The sequence below is a fragment of the Hyalella azteca genome, unplaced genomic scaffold (genome assembly GCF_000764305.2).
Source record: "Hyalella azteca isolate HAZT.00-mixed unplaced genomic scaffold, Hazt_2.0.2 contig11898, whole genome shotgun sequence".
Classification (NCBI taxonomy): domain Eukaryota; kingdom Metazoa; phylum Arthropoda; class Malacostraca; order Amphipoda; family Hyalellidae; genus Hyalella; species Hyalella azteca.
This window is the reverse complement of record NW_025941874.1, coordinates 240,039-264,809: the sequence shown is the minus strand read 5'-3', so window position 1 is coordinate 264,809 and position 24,771 is coordinate 240,039. Positions and strand designations below refer to the sequence as shown.

Sequence of the window (24,771 nt, the reverse complement as noted above, 5' to 3'; positions counted from 1 at the left end):
TTCCTGGATGCCAGTGGCCATGGTCTCTGAAGCATAATTATGCAACATGAACACAAATCTTTGAATATTCGTATTGAACAATTCTGAGTAATTTGATGGAGGAAACGAAAAAGAGGATGTATGCGGGCAAGGTGCTGCTGGAGAGGCTCTGGCAGCTTCTCTCTTTCTCTCTGTGGCACTCTCACCCCCACTGGCTTCTCTGGTGGCCCTCTACTCTGCCCAGCCCTCCTACCAAGCTTCTGCAGATGCACCAGTACAATGGCGTAATTATCTATCTTTTATTGATAAATCAAATCATTGAACCTTTACAAATAAAAAATCTAGTGAATTATTTCTTACCTAGTAATATCAAGAGCTAAAAAAGATAAGCGAGGTGTTGGATGATTTAGTAGTTGGGTAGGTTGAAGGGCATGGTTATTGCGGTGGTGGTGATGTGGGGGTGGTGACCTGGTGATGAGAGCGGGGCAGGCCCGCTGATCAATACGCGGGCAGCGGCGGCGCACCGACAGTGTGGACCGCAACACCGTCAGTAGAAGAACCTCGTCGCTAGCTTGCTGTTCCTCCGGCGACCAAGCGAGAATAATTCGTTTAATACTCGCTAAAATATTTACGAAACTTCATTTATGAACTCAATTCTCAACGATTTGCCTGACTGAAAGAGATAGTTGTCAGAGTAGTGAATAAAATTCTTGCGGTGATTGGTACCCCGTTGGATTCTGAAAGACGATTTAGCCCAAAGTGTTCAACGGCTCCCGAGGTTAAGGCTTGGAACGTGTAGGGCATGAGTAAAAACTTTCCTTTGGACGCAATTCTCGATGTTTGCTGGTGAAATGCATCTCCAGCGACCTCGACCTCGCTTACGTAGCACCCAGTGAGGAGCTTTGGCAGCGGTCGGCATGGTGCGGGACTGAAAACACGAGCAAAGCAAGTTCAAAAGTTGTTCGTTTTGAACCGCTGCTGTTGCTCTCATAGTTTCTAATGCCTTGATATACAAGAGCTAATCTTGCTGTCGCCGCTGTTGCTGCTGCTGGGCTTAAAAATTATTGCCCAACAACATCAACAATGACCATTATTGTGGCCACCATTCGCTCACGGCCAATAAGACCAATGGCGAGTCTTACGGCGGCCTTCATATTACTCACGGCCCTCGCTACTCCGGTCTTCGCCGACGCCCCAACGTGAGTATCAGATATTTCTTGGTCAGGCTAATTTTCCGATTATCGTGTCTTCTGTACATAAGATTGGAAGCGAAACCATGTCCAAAAAGTGATATTCTCAACGAACGATGTTCCATGGTTACTATTATTTTTGTTAGTAATGCTTTTTAATTTCACATTTACAATTTCCAATTACTGGGAATAAAATCTGCATAGGACCAAAAAATTATCACAGCATATTGACCTCCTCACTGAACATTGAACTTTTTTCCAACTCAGCTCACTCGCACACCGCTCAAGTGTGCCTAGTATTGCAAAGGCTTTCAACATATTTGCACTGGAATTGAGCACTTAAATAATTAATAAAGCACTGAGACGCAATTAAAATGTCAATAATCTTCTTTTACTCTTCTTCTAGGTGCACTTTAAATGAAATTCTTCTCCAACTGTCCGTGTTTAATCGAATGCCCTTGTGTTACTGTCATTGATTATATAATAATGCATTATAATATTAGGTGTTTCTCATGATAAACATACAAAAAAGTTAAATTCTTCCTCTCAATAAACTTACTCTTCCTTAAACAAAATTTGACGCGTGTAAAATTACTTCACGTCTCACGTTTACCCAATTGGTGATATATGATGAAGAAAGCATCCTAATATTTCATTTAAATATGAATAATAGAATCCAGAGCCTACATTTCAGATGCCGTTAAGGAATGTAATTAGTCAAATTCATTTTTCATTCGAATCATGTTGACCTATTCATAACTATTGGTTCTTCAAAAAACTACATTTATATACCAAACTACCATTTAGAGGCAAATGCAAACTCTCATTGCCACATTTTAGTTTGGATTAATCTAATTATATAGATTGTGTGCCATCACACTCCACTTTGTATCAATACCATCATTCAAATTCTTTAAAATAGACGTATAAACCTGGAGGCCTCCAACAGTTCTAACATCGAAAAATTCCATCAAGGACAGCAATCAAGTTAGAGCGTGAAACTCACTTTTCCCTCAGCAAACTTTTCAGGCACGAATCTTATTATATTTTCCGGAAAAATTTTGCGCCAGAAGTCTCGAATCACAAAAGCAATCAGTTACAAGGGAATAAAATTTGCTCAGCTTCTCTAATACCCGAAAAAAATTCTTATACTCTAAAGTGGGCTGCTCGACCAACTTCCTCCATGTTTGCCTACTTGCGCAAGTTTCTGATGAAATCCCACGAAAGGTTGTTAGTGAGGCCGACGGGCACACATAAACCGTTGTCTTGATAGAATATCAAAGATAAAATTTGAATGACTGGCCCGCTTGGTCTAAATGTCCCAAGTATGACAGTCTTTACAAAATGGACTTGATTCAAATTAAATTCATTTAAAAAATTCCCTCCCCAGATAAAAATTTTGCTCCTCAAAATGGTCTTTCTCTGTAATCTAAATAATAATAATCTCTCTGTAAATTCGACTGTTAAAGTCTGTTCTAGTCAAATTGTAAGTAAAGAGCTGGACCGATTTTTCCATTCGACTTTTTGATTCCTCAAAATAGTGTCAATCCCTTGAATTTAGTTAATTTTCGTCAAATGACAGCCGAGACGATAGGGTCAGAAGTTCAGTTCCAAACTTAACCTAATCGCCTATTCACTCGGTGCGGTTTTTGCTATCAATATGAGTATTGAGGCGGAAAAGGTTAAGAACTTCTTTTTTAATCTGCACATGGCGTTTCTGATTAAAAGGTCAAAATTAACATTTCGTCTTGTAAGATAAAGTTGGATTATCAGCAGTAGAAATTGACTCATAGTGTTCTATATCAGTAGTAAGACTACAAATACAGTTGAGTGATGAAGCTTCATCAATGTAGATGAAGCGACGAGCAATTAGGCATCAAATGCAATTAAGAAAATTATCTAATTGTTCTTTTTTGTCCATTCAACAATTGGGGCATTCGTCCATTTGCTTTCAACAACAGGACCTAATTATTCAGCGATTGACATTTCCAGTCGAAATGGCAATACGTCAGTTTCTTGTCGTACATCCAAGAATGATGATTGGTCTTTAAAGTCCAATAAAAAAAAGTGATGATTGGTCTTAAAAGTCCTCACATCGTCAAACACAAGAATTAAATCGGCTAATGATATTAAAAAATCTATAATGCATTTATTTACCAATAGACCTTTTTTGGGGTCTTAGCATGGTAAATTTTTATTACATGCCACTTCAAACCATTTATTTAGAAATCATGTGCCAGATGCCATGTTTGCTAAAAAATTTGAATTGTTCATTTAGACATTCATGGACCGTAGGCGTGGACATAATTCATTTCTTGATGAAACCTTTTAGGCTCTAAGGCTTCTGTCATCATCAAAATCTCTTTCTCATTTCTTTTACATTCCTTACAAAGATAACAAAGAAAACTAACGTAGATTAACCGCACAAAAGCTACTTCTTTCTTGCCTTCGCCTCCAGGTACCGTCCTAACGTGGAAGAGGCTTTCAGGTAAGAAGTTCTTCCCTTTCTATTTTCTTCGCCGAGAAAATGTTTGTGGCCAGAGTTATAATCAGTGGGTGTTCTGCTAGCGTATTTCTTATTCTTTTACAGTTTTGTTTGAACAGAACATTCGTAAAATCATTTTATTAATTGAGTGTGTAGAACCTAATGATGTCCTATGTATGGAGGTGGGAGCTTTTCTTTTTTTGGCTATCGCTTCTTGTTACGTAGCTTAGGAAAATGCTTAATGTCTTACAGCGAATCTCCGGCTGCTGCACATGAAGCTTCGTGCCCATCTCCTTTTCTTCACTGTCCTGAATCAGCTTAGAATTTTTTTCAGAGCAGAGTAATTGCTTCTTGATATAATGTCTCAGCATACTTGGTTTCACGTGCTGTTACGTCAGCTCTCAATGTAATTCCTTATTTAACATGCAGCTGTTTTATTCTATCTCTGTCACAGAAAATAAAAATCTTATTTTTTATCCATGTTAATGATAACTTTTTCACAAACTCCATAGTTAATTTTCACGTCAACTTGCTCATGCTCGCTTCTTACCTGGCATGTCTGTTATGCTATGTCGAAATCCTGTTCATGCGCTTAGCACGGTTGTAAGGTAAAATTGACTTTGTCACTTAAAAGACAGTTGGCTTGCATATAGAAATATTATTTTATGAGCGCAAGATTTTGTAAACGCATCCAGTTTCATTCAAGGGAGAAAATGTTTTTTTGTTTGTGTATGCTTACACTCGCTCAGTGGAGATTTTTATTTCTTATTGTGATCTATTCTCTCAAATTTTAACCTCAGATAGGAATCATAAATAACATTTCTTCAACTTATTTAATGACAACATTGCTTGAATGAAGATGCAGTGTAATTTTTTCCAGAAATTTTTGAGTGAGATAGCGAGTCAATTTTACTTCACACGCCAAATGCATGCGTCAATCACAACATATTTAAATTATCTCGATTGCATGGACCGATGACATGCATGATTGTTAATATGTTTTCTCTGCCACTTTATATAGTTCTGAAAAATTGTCTAAATGAAGGGTTTATAAACAGAAGTTGCCATCATTGTTATATTGTTCCAAAAAAGGTAAGTGAGAACAGAAAAAAATTTGATTTCTCTATATTATTCTGTCATTTAGAAAAAAATTACGTAGCATAGCAATTTGTTGTTTATAATATATTGCCGAAAAATTTTTAATCCGTTGAATCCAGTAAAAAAGACAAATTTGTGATCCGACCAATTACATAGATTTGTCTTGCAATTTGCATCACAGAATTATAGATCAAAATGCGTACCTACAAATCTTTTAGATAATGAAACTTTTTTACAAATGATTCCGGAAATATGACGGCGTCACTGATTTGGAAACCTAATTTAGAAAAATTCTGTGCCAAGCTCCTAAATTACTCATAGGAGCATCGCTCTCGAACGCTCAGTGTGAATTTTTTAGCGATCGACATCGGGAAGCGCAAAACTGGACTAATCTCCTGGTTAATTCGACTGTTTTCATGCTTCGGATTTTTTCCGACGGTTAATATCCTGAATTTGTACGTCCGCTGCCGGCTTTAATATCCGGGGGCTAATAGACCGAGGAACCCCACCCAACTCTCCGTGAGGGGGGCTGGGTATGAGGGGGCAAACATTCAGGGAAAAAATTCTCTCAATCTCACTAATGCCTTCGATAAAAATATTTACTCACGCATAAAATTTATAGAACTGTTTTATTCCGGATCGAAAAGTTTTTGATAAGATTTTATTCCAAATTACATATATCTGTTTATCATTCGGCTCTTTCTGATAATATTTGAACATCAATTTGATTTCTTTAGTTCAGCAAACGAATGCAATGATTATTTGCGTAGCGCTCGTGAGCTTGGTTATATTTAAGCGGCAAATATCCTTGCTAGGCCATCAATTTGTTTGCTGGTCGGACGGCTACTACGTCTTGTTTGCCGCACTCGTGGTGGGCATAGGTAATCATGAAGCTCTCAGGGAGAGTGCGTGCAAACCTTGACTTGTTTATCCCGCTGACTCTTGAAGCGCAACCGAGTATTGAGGAGACTTGATCGATGGCACCAGAAACCTCGTCTCGATTTTACCTCGCTGATGTTATACAAAAGTTCATCGAGGTCTACGTTCTTCTTCTTAGACTGAACTTTCTCTTATGGCTGAAGTTGAAACGCAAAACTGACTTTCTGCAAAACGCCGCGCAAGTCATCAAGAAATATTGAGCAAATGGAAATAGGAACATGGGAGTCACAAACCAGCTGAAATTATACCATTTCTTTTTTAAATTGCGTCGTGTGAACTTTTTTTAAGAAATATGTTCCTATTTATACCAATAATACTTCTTACAAATTATATTAGTTAGAAGTATTAACAGGGAGAACGAATGATGTTCGATCCAAATAGCACAAAAGAACTTGAAAATGAGACGATAATTTGTAAATATTTTTTAAGGTTTGTTAAATTTATAATGTGCACAAAATAATTATAGCATACTCTTTGGTTCGATTTTGGTACAATTATCTTGAGCTGGATTTTGAGGCAACAAAACCCAAATAAGACTTATTAGACTGAGCAATTGTATCAAGGAAACGCCAGTTTTGCCTTGAGCTCGAACCGTTTCTTTAAGATTGTGACTAACATTGCTAAACCGTAACAAATTTTAATACCACCTTTTGGCCAAATACACGAGTGTATACGTGAGCACATATATGTCATAGTGTTCAATTCAAAGCCATGTGCTTGCCAACAGCTTTAGGTCACCATAACGAGAATATTTAATACAAGACAAAGCCCGCCAATAGTGATCATTTCGAAGCCATGTTCTAGCCAACAGCTTTAAGTCACCATAATGAGAATATTCAATACAAAACAAAGCCCGCCAATAGTGATCAATTCGAAGCCATGTTCTAGCCAACAGCTTTAAGTCACCATAATGAGAATATTTAATACAAAACAAAGCCCGCCAAATGTCTATGCAGAGCATGTTTGTCGTGAAATTGGTAGCTGAAGAGCCCTCGACACCAGCGCCCTAGAGCTGCTCACGAGGCTCCTTGAAGCTCTTAACCCTCCTCGGCTGCATCGATCTTGATAGCCACACCCCACACACAACACAAGCCGTCAGGTTCACACAGTAAAGTAAATTGAAGAATATTGGATAGTTTTTAACTCAAAATTTTCATTAGTAATTTGAACTGTAATGCTACAAATCATGAGACAAAGGGATGAATTAGACTGAAAGAATAACCATTACTGGTATGTGTAGAAGCAGTGAGTGGGACAGTGAAATCACCACGTCGACAACATAGTTTCGAGGTTTGCATGGCTTTGATTTAGCAAGGTTCGTGTGGTGCTGAGAAATTTCTGTTTTACGGACTTGAAACTTTTATTGCTCTTTGGTCTGAAATTAATTTTGATAGTTAATGAAGTTGGAATTTTATGTCTTAATTGACATCAAAAAAGTAACTAACCCTTTGAAAGATGGCATCAATTGAATTTTTTTTTACCCAGATATAGAACAGTATTTTAGTAGCCAATTTATTTAATTTTTTAAATTAATATAAACATTTTTTACATACCAAATTATTTAACTGTTACAAGCGTATATAATTGCGTCTCCTCGAGCAAAATGAACATGAAACTCATTTGTATCGAATATCAGACATTCATCGCCGGAGATTCTACTCAAAAAAATATTTATCGGAAAAATATAAAAAATTCACCATAAATAAATTCAATGAAAGATTCTACTGAAAAATTTGTTCTTTCTCCAATAATATTGGAAGTAAAACGGACTCGTCCAGTGAACCGAGGCTGAAAACATTAAGATAAGTAGGAGCTTCCTCGGCCTGACGATCCGTCTCAGAACTGAACCGTCTTGATAAACGACTCGGTCGGCGCATGAATCATTTTGGTCAACTGAAAAACTCCAATTGGACGAGATCTCTGAAAAACTCCGGCTATCACTCGGGCTAGCAATCATATAGGTAGAAGAAATGTTAGTTCTTTATCGAAGAAATTTCGAGACGAAACAATTGTGTGTCTTTTAAAATTCGTCATGAAAGATTCAGCGCCCGAAAGCCTTAATCTCAATATAAATCTGAAATTTCAGTATAATTGTTAGGTTTACATCAATTTGCAACATTGAAACTTGATTTAAATTTTGTATCATTGGTCGCGTGGTGTAATTCACCTCTCCTAATACGCGTACCTTTTATGATGTGAATTTAGCCTAGAAAAATATTCACTGCCATTGGAATGAATGAACCCGAGGACACAAAACGTTTCACTCATTTGAAAGGAAAGTTTTCACAGCGGTTCGAAAATTTTCATCTGTATAGCTTATGAAATGAATGGATAGAGAGCATAAAAAGTGTTAACCTGCAGATAACAAAGGTAATTTTAAGAGAAAACAATAAAATTTCAGCGCTTTCATGTTCTAAACAGCATAAGAATGTGAAGCTACTAGTAAGAAACATGTACTCGGGGAAAACGTTTAAATCTATTTGATAAATTTTAATTAGTAGGACTTTATGCAACAGAGGACAATTTTCCTTAATGGCGGAAGTAAAAGTCGATATGAAATCCATTGAAAATTTTCCCATTTATATAAAAATTGAGATAGGATTTAAATAAATCAGGAAATAGGATTTAAATAACAAAAAAATTTTCTCGTGGTCTAACGCTCGGAAATTTTCTCGCAAGATTCTTTAACTAGTAAAATGCTATCATTTCAATATTTCTGCACGGCATCCACTCATCTAAACTTATGCGAGAAAAACGTGCAAAGGGGAAAAAGTGAATAAAAAGGAGTCAAACCCATTTTTCAGTGAAAATATTTTCTGATTGGTCACAATATACGAGCTATAAGTTTATCCATGATTATCGCATTATTATTATTAATGGATTTCCACGTTTATTATTTTTAAATTTTGAGATTTGACTTAATTATGATCAAAGAAACCCATTTTTTCTATCGTAAATTAATTGTGCCTATCCTATCAATTCAAGATGCTGACATTGATGTGGCAGGAGTCTTACTTAGAACTACTGTACAATATTTTGTATCAGTTCTCTTATCTTTTAAGAGAATTTTAGATCCACGAGATTGCCAAAATATCTTCTTGAATCTGACGATATTATCGAATGCTAGATTCAGGTATATAATTAGATACATCTAAGTGCGTGTGTTTTGTTTATCGTGTTCAGGTCACGCTAGTAACGTTTGATTCAAAGTCTTAGCTTCATTAAATATTCATAATTTTCCTGAGTCTGAGCAGTGAGCATTCTTATCGTGACTGTTCCCTACATACAAATTATGATTGAATATTTTATGTAGCACGGTGTCATTGATTTTATAATGAATTCCTAAGCTCCTCACTTCAAATAAACTTGATATTTTTTATTGATGTCGGAAAATGCCTATGACTTCTAAAGCCCAATCTTTAGATTACTAGAATTATAGTGAGCAAAATTATCGCTAATGGGCTAATTTAAGCACGCATTTTGTAATCAACATTTTTTATTCGAAAGTTATATGATACTATGCGATATGTATTTGGCGAAATGATGATGGAGCTGGACTCCGAAACGTTTTCAATATCGTTATGGTGAATTTTCTAGGCGTTTTCTCCTATTTTAAATTACTTGCATTGAATAAAAAGTAAGGAACTAGTTAGTTATAACAGCTAGTTATTTATATAAAATACAACTCGGCATTAGCCTTCCATATTTCATATTAAATCTGCCTTTGATATACAAGTGATTTCAATACCCGATCATTTATGTTCAGCGCTATTGAGTATTTTGTTTAAATCCTTTTCAGAAATACTTCCATTTAAAATGTATCATGATCGAGAAGGAAGCCCAATTGAAGTGATCCCAGAAGCTCGTTTGCGCCCATCGTCCAACACCAATCGTCCGGCGAGGCTCTAAGACTTAACCGAGATGGGAAATGTCTAATCTGGTCAACACCTGACAACATGTGGTGGAGATTTTTTGCTTGACCATTTTTCTATCGACTTATAAGAGCTTTGACGGAATCTTTCAGCCTCTGGGATATTTCTAACGCCTGCCATTCTTTTTCATGCCTTCTTATTAAGTTATACTGAGAATGAGTGCGGAGATATATTTTGTTTCGTTCAGATCGTCTACTGATGACAAATTATTAATTCATGAGGGATGTGTACATTTCACATAAAACAAAGTCACTTTTAATTAACATGTTATACTATGACGGAAATGCAGAGAAAATTTGAGCTATTGTTGCGCGGTTCTGCATTCCTCCTGATTTTAATTTAACTTACTATTAAATGAGTATTTTTGTTGGCATCGAAAACAATCTTTCGAGTTCCCAACTCGGTTCGCTGTTAATGCAGACGTTATGGTAATTTCGATGATGAAGAGCTTAAGATTTTCTATCATATTTTTCAAGTAATATTTTTGCTTATATAATATATAAACATCAAATGCCTAATTTTTCTTTTAATATTATTTTTATTTCGCACTCAGATTTAGGGGAAATTTTTAAAAACAGATGGCGCAACTAAATCGATGAATTTTTGCAAGTACATAGTTATCACTCAACTCAGTTGTGAGAATATCGCGAGAATCGCGTATATTCTCGCGATTTTGCGACCTGAATATCATACGGAGAAAAAAACTGTTATTAGCAACAACTTTGGGTCACATTTTTTATCACTTTCTGGCATGCGTTGTTCAATGCTCCGTCGCGATCTGCGAATAATTACCCAGGATAAACGTCACGCTCGAAGTTATCTAGAAATCCAGGGAAAGAATTGAAAGGTTTCCAATAACAGCTCTGCAGCCGCACCACAAAATTAGTGACAAAATGGAGCCACGGAATAAATTCCGGCACTTAATTTGTAGACTTGACCGGGCGTCTGGTCACACCGTTAATTGGACGAGGAATAGATGGGCATCTAAACGTCCCGTAGAGTTGACTCGTCAAACAAAAGAAATAGCTGTCGTTCCCGAAGTTTGCTATGGTGTTTGCTGCATTAGAGGCGGGAATGTATAGTGTGAAAGATATAAAAGAACTGGTATATAAAGGTAAAAGCGTCAGCTCGATTCCGCGATCTGTGCGACGATTTTCTCGTCTGCAGATAACGTAAAGAAAACAACGCTAGCGGATATCACTGGAATTGATCCTCTCGTATGATAAAACTCTTCAAATTTAAAAAATCAACTCTCAATTATTGAATTCACAAAAATCAAAATCAATTTCCATTCTGGTTTACAATTGTTTTCGAAGCCGCTCGATTAAAATTTGAAGTACTTGAAGCAACTTCAGTCAATTTAATATATGTATTTTCGAAGCATTTTATAATTTTTTTAATTTACATCTTGCGTTTGGCCTCTGAGTTGCTTCCATGTCGTCTCTCCCTAGGAGCGCGCCGCTACAGTATGAATATTGGCTAAGGTTGGAGAAGTGGATTTATAAATTGTTTTTGGAAACAATTTTCTGCTAGAAATCAAGGCAGTTCCACGAAATTTAACAAGCGTTATATTATATTATACATTACTTCATTACATCCAATCCGGGAATAAATATATTTTTATTGCGCTTGCAACGTAGATTGTGACGACCCTGCATAACACAACTTGGAAGTGTGGATAAGTTTCTTCAGGCGACTGTCGTGCTCGATCACCATAGCAACGAGCTCTTGCAACAGTTGAAACTGCAGTCAGTTCAGTGCAGCCGCTGGCAACGCGTGAAACTGCAGTCAACACAATGAAGCCCTAGATAAATTTTAACCTGCAGCCAATTCAGTTCGGCAGCTGGCAAAACAAGAGTCTGCAGTCAATTCGGTGCAGCCTCTGGCAACAGTTGAACCTGCATTTAATTCAATACAGCTGTTGACAACCCATGAACCTGCCAATAATTCATTACAACCGCTGGCAACATTTGAACGTGCAGACAGTTGACTGTAGCTAGTGTCGACAGTTTAAACTGAAGTCAATTCAGTGCAACCGCTGACAACGCGTGAAACTGCAGTCAACACAATGAATCTTCAGAAAAATTTTAACCTGCAGTCAATGCAGTTCGGCCGCTGGCAAAACGAGAGTCTGCAGTCAATTAGGTACAGCCTCTGACAACTGTTTAACCTGCGGTCAATTCACTGCAGCCACTGCCAACAGTCAAACCTGCAGTCAATTCAGTGCAGCCACTGCCAACAGTCAAACCTGCAGTTAATTCCGTGCAGCAAGAGTGCTGCGGGCACTCTTGCTGCTCTCACCATCGATCCCGCGTGGACAGTTAGCATTTGTAACACCAACACCTGAGCTTCACTGGCTTAGCCTGGATATTCCATGTACGTCTGAGTGCGTTAGATCCAAGAAATGTTGATATGCATTACATGCATCAAGGCGAGGTGTCGGACTACAGGCTTACTTGCAATTACTGACCGACTGCTGATGCGTAATGGACGAGTCTCCGCTGACACGTTAGTAGCCGAGTCAAGATATTCTAAACATAACAGCGCTGCATTCATTTGAAATCCATTTCCTTTGTTGTTCTTGTGGATTATCCGATATGATGAAATGAATGTTGAAATAATTAGCTGTCTCAGAATTTAAGTGCTCGTGCGTCTTGCCATATTATGACTTCAAACAATGTAAGTGAAATAAAGGTAATTTGATGTGTTTTATTTTTGATGAAGAGTAAAAATTGAACGCTTTTTCCAGCTTTTCATGACTAAACATAAATATTTAGTATTAATCATTTATTAATTATAGTTTATAAACAAACGTAATCTTAGTTCACGTAATAGCCAGGAATGATCGGGAGACAACAAAATAACTTTCATTTCCAAGTGTAGCTCTCTAAATACGGCTTCCTTCAACAAAGTATTTAATGTTCCATCTTAATGTGTTCAAATATATTGACAAAAGATAAAATTCTTCTGATTCAAATCTATGCAAGATTTTTTATATTTTTTAAGTTGAAAATAACCATTGCCGGCTTTGTTACGAGATGTTGATGCAATAAAAGAAATGTTACGATATGTTGCTGCCAGAAAAAAAAAAACAATGTTGTAAGTAGGCCTTACGCATGAAAACCAACATGCTGGCATGAGCTCCTTGCTGAGCACTGTTAGGATTTAAACAAAGGCAATGTACCAATGAAACTTTTATCGGGAGGAATACCTCTACTAGTTATGTAGAACAGTACAGCTTCGTCGTATCGGGCAAATAACCGGCCCAACATAAGTGTAAAAAATAAATAAACATAACTAAAGCTTCCAGCAATGGAAAAGCACCAATCATATTCTACTTATCAAGCAAGGATATATAGCCTATATTAAGGTATTCAATTGAAGTTAACAAGCATGCGGCCATGGTAGTTTTTTACCACAGTAAAGAGGAACGCCCAAGATTAAGTCGGTGTCTGCCTCCTAAATAAAGTAAGAGCGAACATGCATTTAAACGTAAATAAAAAGAAAGAAAACTACGAGTGATCACACAAACTAAAAATATAATTAAGAAGACTGCCGAAGCGCTTCCAAGATATTCGGTGCTTGCACCACCAAGTTACAATGCCTACACACTATTTACAAGCCAATACCTACCAAGAGTTATGGACAAAAAGAACTCCAAATTTGTATTATATAGGAAATAATAAAATTTACAACAACACCATATCATACCACATGCTAGTGTGAGATCCTCAAAGTACCCCACATAACACTACATGCTGGCATGAAGTACTCGCATCATACCACATCTTGACATAAGGTGCTTGCATCATTCCACCTTACGTTGAGTTTAGGACTTCTTAGTCCACGGTCTCGCTGATGCGCCGCCTTCGGCATTCTCCGTCTCCAAGTCAACGATATAGGCAGGTCGCACCGCCCTTCGGTCATGGATGTAACGTTGGAAGTGTTCCATCTATCTGCCCTCGTTTGTGCAAGATGCTGTTGCTTGTCACTTGCTGAGGGTAGTTTCCCATAACTGGACGGATAGGGATTTTGATCGAAAACTTGTCCAGTCGTCTCTTGAATGAATGGAAGAACTTTACGACATTACGGACCCATTCAGCACCTTTAGCATGGCATTAAATAGCCTCGGCCTTACCACGGACAATGATCCCTCACGTAGAGTCTGTACTCTTGCCACGGCTCAGTTATTAAAAAGGGGAATCCTGCACTGTCTCCCCCTCCTTTCGTTTTAATATGTCACTATTCTGGAGGTCTCACTTTCAAAGTTGGGAGTGAGTCCGGTTATCATCTGTCAAGTGTACAATATGATGTATCTCTCTCTTCTCCTCTCCAGTGAGTACAGTCCGAGGTGTTTCAACCTGCCCCAGTAGTTCAGCTCCAGCTCCCTCATACCGCTGCATATCCTGGACTTGAATGTCCGCTGGACGGAACCCAGTTTCCGCTCTCCGCACGCCTTGAGTGGTGGCAGCAGTACTCAATATTGGGGAGCAGGAGGGCTCTGAAGAGTGTAATCATTGGCGCTTTGGCGCTACTTCTCTCGTTCGAAATGTCTGCCAGATCCACTCCATCCGTTGTCTGACTCGCGAAACTATTTCCACGATGTAATCATCGAACGTGGCTTCGGTATTCATCAACACTCCGAGATCTCGAACAAGTTACTTCTCCTCAATTCTATGCCATCCGATGCCAAGTAGCGATGTGGCATCCCGGTCTATGTACCGACTCTGCATCTCATAACTTCGAACTTGGTGCCGTTGAATTGCATATTATTCAATAGGGCACAATCGTAGACCGTCGACAAGTCATCCTGTAACCTCTCACAGTCTAAGTCATCGGTGTTCCTCATCAGCACTCTTGTATCGTCCCCAAATGATGATGAAGATGCGTAGGTAAGCTTAAAGTCAATGTCGGCGATGTGGATGGGGAAGAGGATCAGTCCGAGCACTGAGCCCTGGGGCATTCTGCTTTTCACCGTCGCTGCTCTCGATTTAGAAATTTCCAATTGCATCAGCTGGTACTCTATCTGTAAGGAAGTTGTGGATGTACCCTAACAGGCTTCTTCCAAACCCACAACAGCCTCAGCTTTGTTAAGAGCAACTCATGGTCAACTTAGTCAAAAACACTTGAACAATGTTGTCCTTTATTAAACAGTTCAGCCTCTTCCACATACTGAACAAGGCTCCTGGCAACTGCCTCCTTAAAACCTTGTTAAACTGTGAGGTCATTATTACTTGTCTGCAATTTTGGGGTCTGTCCCACAGACATCCATAGCGGATTGGAGTTTTCAGTCCCACTTTGAGGCCCTGAGGAGTAATTTCCTCCATCATCGAGGCATTCCAGAGCATTGTAGGTGCAGCCTTTGATATTTCAACACACTTCTTCAACAGCACTGCCAAAATTCCATCGGTTCCTGGTGTTGAAAACGTCTCCAGTACTTTTGTACTCATTTACATATGTTCTAGTCCAAGCTCAATGTTATCCAACCCCCTTTCCGCCTGGCAGCTCCTGGAGAACTTCGATTTCATTCTTCTGTCTTGAGTAGCGGGAGTTACTCAGCACTGATTCAAACTGCGATCCCAGTAACTCACACATGCCCTGGTCACCTTCGACAAGGACATCGTTATCCTTTAGCGGGCCCATTATGTTAGCTATGGGCTAAGAGTATTTAAAGAAATTTTTAAGGTTTTCTCTGATGATCTCAACTACTCGTTCCTCGGCAGATAATTCTTCCTCCTGTGTCAGTCCAGCAACTGCATTCGGTTTCCGTGTGGAGCAGTACTAGTCTCTGTCTCATCAGATCACTAGTAGATGTATCTAGCTATGGATTCAATCTAGTGCGTTTACTCATGCTAATTCGTCGGTCTTCCGGAATGCTGCGGACTTTAGGGCACATTTTCTCGGGGTATGACGTTCACACACCTGTGCTAGTTTCCCACAAAGTTTGGTGTAAATTTCCTCTGCACTCCTCTCATGAAACTCCTCTCTCCAATCAGTTTCGTTAAGTTCATTCCAAATTGCTTCCCAATCCGTTCTTCGATGGTGGAAGTTAAGTCCTGCCAGTCCCTCTTGGGGTATAGACTTGGGCTGGGTTTCAGTTCCAATTGTCGCATTCACCATCACCAGACGGTTGTCGGACAAAACTAATGTTTTCTTGTTTTGATGTGGTAGAAACAACAGTTTCTACCACAGCCAGCTCAGCTCAGTGTGATAGGATGGGGGTAATACTTACTTTTTGCACCTGCTTGGATGATCGTCGACATCATACAACAAGCTGACATGAGGTCCTGACAACATACCACATCTTGACATGAGGTCCTGACATCATACCACATCTTGACATGCGGTCCTGAAATCATACCACATCTTGACATGCGGTCCTGAAATCATACCACATCTTGACATGAGGTCCAGACATCATACCACAAGCTGACATGAGGTGCTTGCATCATACCACATATTGACATGAGGTCCTGACATCATACCACATCTTGACATGAGGTCCTGACATCATACCACATCTTGACCTGCGGTCCTGAAATCATACCACAAGCTGACATGAGGTCCTAAAATCATACCACATCTTGACATGCGGTCCTGAAATCATACCACAAGCTGACATGAGGTCCTAAAATCATACCACATCTTGACATGAGGTCCTGACATCATACCACAAGCTGACATGAGGTACTTGCATCATACCACAGGCTGGCACAACGTCGTAACACGGTCTTTTTCTTTTCCTTGCAATTTGAAATAAACATGTCATGATTACATTTTTTATTTATTTGTAAATTGCTGCCACGTCGAATTCATTCACTCAGTATCCCCAGCAGCACTATAACATCAGTTGACTATATAAGGTCTTTACTAGAGCATCATCTATCGTACAGTATATGCTGCTGCAGCACCTGTAACACCCACAACTCCTGCAGCAGCTTCAGCAACTCCAGCAGCACCAGCAACTCTAGCCGCGCTAGCAACTCTACCAGCACCAGAAGCAGCGGCAGCAGCTCTACCAGCACCAGCAACTCTATCAGCACCAGCAACTCTAGCAGCACCAGCAACTCTAGCCGCGCTAGCAACTCTATCAGCACCAGAAGCAGCGCCAGCAACTCTACCAGCACCAGAAGCAGCGGCAGCAGCTCTACCAGCACCAGCAACTCTAGCCGCGCCAGCAACTCCATCAGCACCAGAAGCAGCGGCAGCAGCAGCCCTCGCAACAGGGGCAGCATCGCGTAGAAAGTTCAGCTTTATGGACGCTCTGTTTAGCGTTCGCTGCGGCATAGCTGTTGCGTGGACACCGCAGTCGAGTGCAGCCACGCTGGTCACCGCATCATCAGCCCATTATCATCAACGCGTGATGAGCAGTCAATTAGGTATCAATCCATCGAAGCCGCTTGTTATCAACTCATCATCACCATCCCGTTATGATTAAGCTATTATCAATGACCTTTTTTCATCAAACTATCTTTTTACAAGTTATCGTCAACCGTCAACTATCGTGTGTTGTTGCCCACCATTAACTACCGTATGGTGTTAGTATCCACTACCTTTCGTGTACCTTTAGATACTATCAACTGTCTTTCGGTGTTAGCAACCAGTAACTCTCGTGCCAACCATCAACCATAATTATTCTTTTGCAGGCATTTAACGTATCTCACTCACTCGCTTACTTACTTATATTTGGATATTGAAACTTTCCATTTTGTTCAAAAGCTGTAAAAATTCTATAATGAAGCTTGGGCTAGGAGCACATGAAAAATTCGTGACAAACTACGTTTTTTGGGGAATCTCAACTTATTTATCTCTAGATGCTTGCTTTTCTTCGTAATTAATGACATTATTCTTTAACAGCAAACAAGTGATAGATTATTATCATAATTGTAGATATTCATAAACTTGCCTTCTTCTAAATAGAAGTTTTCTTATAATGTGCTTATAATATAGATGCTTCAATGTTATCAAGGAATTTGTGTGAAAAAGTATATAAAGCGTTTTACATTAGTATTTTCATATTTTCGTCACATTTACTGAAGACCCGAGGCGAGTTTTTACATTAAGCGCCGTTTTTAAGTTTCTGCGGCCGCAGTTTAACGCATGTGCGCCTTGTAGCTTCCATCTGTTGGGAAGCCACAGACGCTATTACGCAACCATCCGATCAAACTAACATCTATTTAAGTAATTTTAAAATACCTCCACCCTTTGGGAATCCTACCGACTGCGAAGTAATACTATTTCTCTATGCTCAAGGCTCTTAATTTTGTTGATATTCATCGCCAAATGAGTGAAGTGTATGGTGACAACACTATGAGCAATGCTTAGGGCCTTTAAAGATGACCGCACGAACATCCATGACTAGAAAAGAAGGGGAGACCTTCAATCCTGTCAGATGATCTGATTCAAAAATTGACTGAAGAAGTGAAAGAGAACAGATGATTCACGATTTCGTCAAGAAGCGGCAAGCTTCCTTGATTATGCAATACAAAAGCAGGCTTCAAGATACGACAAATGTCTCAATATTAATGGGAATTACGTAAGAATGTCAAGTGGAGTAAGCTTAGTGAGTGGATAATTATTATTGAAAAATTTACGTGCTATTGATTTTGTCAAAGCGGTACCATTACTTGGTTTAATAACACGCCCCCGTATTTACCTCTTTTATATATGGAATGCATGTTACCCAAGATTCGTTCCCAGCCGGCCAGAGAACGGGCACTATACAACAGCATAAAATGCTGATGAACAGCAATAATCAGCATAACATTCTGATGAACCCGTAGATTGGAAAATTCCATCGGCAGATTGTCTTCTTCGATATCAGCTCCGGCGAAGATGAGAATTATGGTCACTGTGTCTAGGGGATTATTATGACTGGGAACAGAAATGTGCTGGTCTGTGCATGCCTTACTGTTTTTTTTATCTTCAATCGGCCTTCTTCATGTGCCTATGAGTGAGGTTCATGTTAAAGGAAAGGCGCTATTTGTGTATTCAAACCTACTAATTAGCAGGTCGATCCTCCCTTGATTTGAAAGCACAATTACTTGAGTCATGTAATTCTGCAGTTGCATTCTTACTCTCCAAATGCTCCACTGGGCTAAGAAAAGGACGCTTGCATAAACCAGAATTTTTAATCTGGTATCTTCGCGCCAATCGCAAGGCTAGCCGCGCTCTGCCTCGCAAACAGAATGTTTTAAGTCATTTTTTAAGCTCTTCTTTCTTGCCGAGGATTTTTCCTGACAAGCAGTCTAAAACTTTCGGCCGCCATTCCGCACCAAACCAATTTTGTCAGGAACTCCTTCGAGATGATCTCGCGTCCGTAAGTGAATTTTCGTTAAATTCACAACCTAGAAAACACGTGGAGTTTTCTTATGCAGATCAAATGAATGCAAACCAACTTACGAATGGAAGCCGGAAAAATCGGTCAAAAATCGGTTTCACTCAAAATTTTAAAAGAATTTTACGGTACCAAATTCCCAAGGATGTCATTGCATTTCTGAAAGACCAATATTTGTTGCGACGAGTTGAATGTTATATCACGAGGAGGAATCTTGCGAACTGAATTAATTCAGCGGCGCTTTAATTTGGTGAAGAACATTTCTAGAATTTTTTGTTATTGAAGATCGATATCAAAATTTAGCTAAAGTGCGCGCTAGTAATTTATAATCTCAACAGAAAAGCGACTGAGCTTTTCGTGTACATTTGTGAATTATATTTCTTATGATCAAAAAATAGAATATATCTCCAGATTTGCGGGATACAACAAACTTCCAAACGTTAGGTACCATTGAAGTGTTGCTCGACATTGTAGCTTTCCCAATAGCGCCATCTTGGCAATTCTATGCACAAGTTTTCACTTCCTGTGACAGCGTTTGAAGTTTGTTCTAGAGAATAAAATTTCAAAATTTCTCTTTTCGCTTCCCTTTTGATTCATTCTGTATTCAGTTCATGTTTGTATACAAGCAATATCGTTTTGAAACATGATAATCGTGAAACGGTCCTGGCCTATAGAAAGTTTAGACATGGCAACGGAAATATGTTCATTGTTTTAAGAAAATTTTGAGTTTCCTTAGGTGAGGTTCAAACATGATTTGACACAAGGACTCTTTATTGGAGTTCGTAGTGGTTTCTTCAATAAAATCGAAAAAGCAAAATTTGAACGTGCCGAAACAAATATGCTATTTTAAATTTCATAATATTCAAGTAAATCGGACATAATATAGAAAAAAACACCTGTCATAAATAAATACGACTGAGCCTCTTTCCGAATCATCGGAAATACTGGAATCAGATACCTATTTCCGAATCAATACTGATGGGTCAGACAACACATTGCAATGAGAATTAATGATCGGACCCATTTTTAATTGATAAACTTCAGCATACATGGTATGTTCAAATATTCTAACATTTTTTATGTGAAATTAAATCCATAGAGATACGGTGAGCGTTTGCAGGATTGATGATCTCGCCAAACAGCAGTAAAATGAAACCAGAACAGTTGTAGGGCTGACATCAGCTGCAGCTCTACACAGCTTGTATTATAAAACAGCGTCACAGCATCCAGAGATCACTAGCAGCACGGTAACTTAAATCAACATCGAGCCCGCAACTCGGCAGCGGAATTAGCAGCATCGGTATCACGGTACCATCAGCAGCACCGCACCATCAGCAGCACCGTACCAGCAGCAGCACGGTAGCATCTGCAGTACCGTACCATCAGCATCACCGTACCAGCAGCAGCACCGTACCAGCAGCAGCACGGTACCATCAGCAGCACCGTACCAGCAGCAGCACCGTACCATCAGCAGCACCGTACCAGCAGCAGCACCGTACCAGCAGCAGCAACGTACCAGCAGCAGCAACGTACCAGCAGCAGCACCGTACCATCAGCATCACCGTATACCATCAGCAGCACCATACCATCAGCAGCACCGTACCATCAGCAGCACAGTACCATCAGCAGCACCGTACCAGCAGCAGCACCGTACCAGTAGCAGCACCGTACCAGCGGCAGCACCGTACCAGCAGCAGCACCGTACCATCAGCAGCACCATACCATCAGCAGCACCGTACCAGTAGCAGCAACGTACCATCAGCAGCACCGTACCATCAGCAGCACCGTACCATCAGCAGCACCGTACCAGTAGCAGCAACGTACCATCAGCAGCACCGTACCATCAGCAGCACCGTACCATCAGCATCACCGTACCAGCAGCAGCAACGTACCAGCAGCAGCACCGTACCATCAGCAGCAACGTACCATCAGCAGCACCATACCATCAGCAGCACCGTACCAGTAGCAGCAACGTACCATCAGCAGCACCGTACCATCAGCAGCACCGTACCAGTAGCAGCAACGTACCATCAGCAGCACCGTACCAGCAGCAGCACCGTACCATCAGCAGCACCGTACCATCAGCAGCACCATACCATCAGCAGCACCGTACCATCAGCATCACCGTACCATCAGCAGCACCTCGTACCAGCAGCAGCAACGTACCATCAGCAGCACCATACCATCAGCAGCACCGTACCAGTAGCAGCAACGTACCATCAGCAGCACCGTACCAGCAGCAGCAACGTACCATCAGCAGCACCATACCATCAGCAGCACCGTACCAGTAGCAGCAACGTACCATCAGCAGCACCGTACCAGTAGCAGCAACGTACCATCAGCAGCACCATACCATCAGCAGCACCGTACCAGTAGCAGCAACATACCATCAACATCACAGTAGCACCAGCAGCACAAGTAGCACCATTTATCGAACTGACGGTGGAGCTGGTCTCCGAAACGTTTTCAATAGAGAGATACTGAATTTTTGTGGAGTTTTCTTCGCTTTTAAATTTCTAGTAGCACCAACATCACACTGTCACCAACATCACGGCAGCACCAGCAGCACAGTAGCACCAACATCACAGTAGCACCAACATCACAGCATCACCAACATCACGACAGCACCAGCAAAGTCTGGCAGCTTACAAAGCCTCTCAGCCTCCGGAATACAGAGCGACGAGCTCCAGTTCAGGGGCGCCGCCCCTGCCTCGCTGAGCGCCGTAGCCTTCGATGGGATCACGGCCACAACTTACGACGTGTCACGCGTGTTGTGCCCGGCTTAGCGTCGTGCTGGAATAACATGTTAATAGGATGGTGATGTCCTCATAGGATAGTGTTTGTGATGTCCTCATAGGATAGTGTTTGTGATGTCCTCATAGGATAGTGTTTGTGATGTCCTCATAGGATAGTGTCTGTCTCTTATACACATCTAGATGTGTATAAGAGACAGGTGTTGGTGCTGGCCTCATATGCTGGTGTTGGTGCTGGCCTCATGTGCTGGTGTTGGTGCTGGCCTCATATGCTGGTGTTGGTGCTGGCCTCATGTGCTGTTGTTGGTGCTGGCCTCATGTGCTGGTGTTGGTGCTGGCCTCATGCGCTGGTGTTGGTGCTGGCCTCAGGTGCTGGTGTTGGTGCTGAGCTGCTGGCCTCTTGTGCTTGTGCATCGGGACAATGCCCGATGCACAAGGAAAATACTATTTGGACAGGCCAGACGAAAATTAAAAAAATGAAAGCCATACACAAGCAACTGCCGTTGCATGAGAAATGTTAATTAGGAAGTATACTTTGGCAACATGTCTGCACGCGACGCAATACCTACAATAAAATACAGTACGATACAATACAATGCAATACGATACACTACAATACAATACAGTGCAATGCAATACAATGCAATACAATACAATATAATACAACACAATACGATACAAAACAATACAATACAACACAATACAAACAATACAATAAAATACAATAGACTTTTATTATTCTGCCGCCGTTTCCCCTGTTGTGAACCTCGCGTGAGAGAGCGCATTGACTCCATGTAAATATTCGTTGCAACCGAGCAGTACATTGTGATTGTCTGCAATTTTCAGTCGTGTCTCCTGACATGATTTGTTGCGAAGAATATTACACACTGAAAAATAATTTCTGGCCGAATAACCAGCAACATATGATGCTCTAGCACCGTAATTACGACATAGAATACGTAGAGCGTCCTCATGCTACGGGGTTACATGTCGCACGACAGTGACGCTCCACCCAAGGTTTTTTGCGTGAAACTTTATGACAAATTCTTGAAATCCTGACGTAACTAGAAATTAGGCTTCCATTTACTTGGAACTCACTAGAATTGGAATACAAATTTAATCTTGAAAAGAAAAACGGTTTGTTTTTTAATTATTTTTGATTAGTTTGGGCATAGATGACGCGAAGCAAGATCTCGTAGTTTAGTAGTTGTAATGTTCAACTAGTTAAAAATGGTTTTCCTAAAGGTGTGAACAATGATTATTATTTCAATTCGATTTTACTATTTACTTGGCGTTGGTTATTAACAACAGATTAAACAAAAATTTTTAATCTGATATCTTCGCGCCAATCGCAAGGCACAATTTACAAATAAGGAAATTATGCAAATTTAAGAAAAGGATCCCTAAACTGAGAACTTCACTCGCCATGTTTGTATGAATATTATTTAGATTCAATTATTCATTATTTGTATGAAAATCTTTTGCATTTCCCGGAAATTCTCAGAGATAAAAAATGTGAATCATGTCATATTTATTACATCATCATCATCATTGACCTCACAGTTCCAAAAACCAATTCCGTGGAATTAAAGATTAAGATATCAATGCTGTATTCTGTTTGTCGACAGTATCTAAATTATTTCATGTAATCATTGAAATCACTATCAATGATTCATTTAACACGTTGACTACGTATTGGTACATATGCGTACCACGAAATGTATTTCTCCAGGAGGTAGTGGTACATAATTCAGGTTGCCCAAAATCGGCCAAATCCGAGAACAAAAAAGGCCAAAAAAGACCGATAATTCAATGTATACTAGTTTATTTGTAGGTTCCGCTATAAAAATTCCATTTATTTTCTTTTTACAGTATTTAAAATTAATTAGGAAGTACCCTTATCATAAATTTTAGCCGGCCAACGCAATTGAGAAAAACTAAATCACGGAATTTGTCCGGGAAAAATGACCGTCTTGCAACCCTGCTTAAAAAAAAGTACAAAAAAATTAAATAATAATACAAGATGAAGCAATCGTAGTCAACGTGTTAAATTATATCATTATATATCATTATATCATTATGTATCACTAAATTATGATTGCAAAGATTTAATAACCACAGGAATTCTTGTCTATATTAGACGGGTCGGCACTCGGATCGAACAGCTAGTGCGAGTTCAAGGCAGACATCAAAGTTTGTAGTAATAATCTAACGCTGACTAGAATTAGATCATTTATTTTAAAAATGAACCTTCTAAACTTGATTGTAACTATTGCAATTATGTTCGAAAATAAGCTATGTACGTTTATTGCCTAGCGTTAACGTGTTATCGAATTTTTATGTTATACCAGCATGACCCAAAATGTTTGAATGATGAACAAAGCACAAAAATCAAAAGGAAACCGATCGAATCACAAAATATTGCGTGTAATATTTTTCCAGGAAACCGATGATGATGCGTAGTAACACATCTTGTTAGGTTGGAGCACAGCGCAGGGAGAGGTAATTTACAACATCCATCAATTGCGGCATGAGGCTTGCATGGCAACGTAGCTTGTCTGATCATGATATTCGCGATGCATATTCACGTCAAGGTGATTGATCGGCGTGGTGCGTGCAGACATGTTTACTTAGCAACAGGTTCCAGCAAAACCTGTCATATGCCTAGAAGTGTTTATCAAGAACTCAAATTAGAACGGCACGATCTGCTACCTGTTTATTGACTCGGCCAAGAGTTGCGCATCTAACGCGCATATCTCGGGAGCTACCGGTTGAATGGGAGGCTGGATATCAAAACAAGTTATCAATACATAGATTCTATTCGTTCAGGCTTTGAATTGCGTTTGGTATCTTAACTAAAAAGAATGTTTACTGCTGAATAATGACCGTAAAAATATTTCTAGATATTTTAATTAAGGATAACATTTAATTATTTGTAACTAATTCTGCAAGCGGGACAAAGATGTGAACCGAGAAACAGGCTTCAATATAGGGCTGAAATAAAAAAATGTAGTGCAATATTGAACTATTTACTGCAGATAGTCATTATGCTATATGA

General features: G+C 39.7%; 1 protein-coding gene across 1 annotated transcript in view; it reads left to right on the top strand.

Annotated features, from left to right (window-relative positions):
- The first annotated feature begins 522 nt into the window (after positions 1–522).
- Positions 523–24,771, top strand: part of LOC108683078 (gamma-aminobutyric acid receptor subunit beta) — a 133,889-nt gene continuing 109,640 nt past the window's right edge. Inside the window, exons 1-2 of the mRNA XM_018172358.2 lie at positions 523–1,178; positions 3,628–3,657. Of these exons, the coding sequence (XP_018027847.1) occupies positions 1,063–1,178; positions 3,628–3,657 (146 nt within the window). The 5' untranslated portion in view covers positions 523–1,062. The remainder of the gene's footprint in view (positions 1,179–3,627; positions 3,658–24,771) is intronic.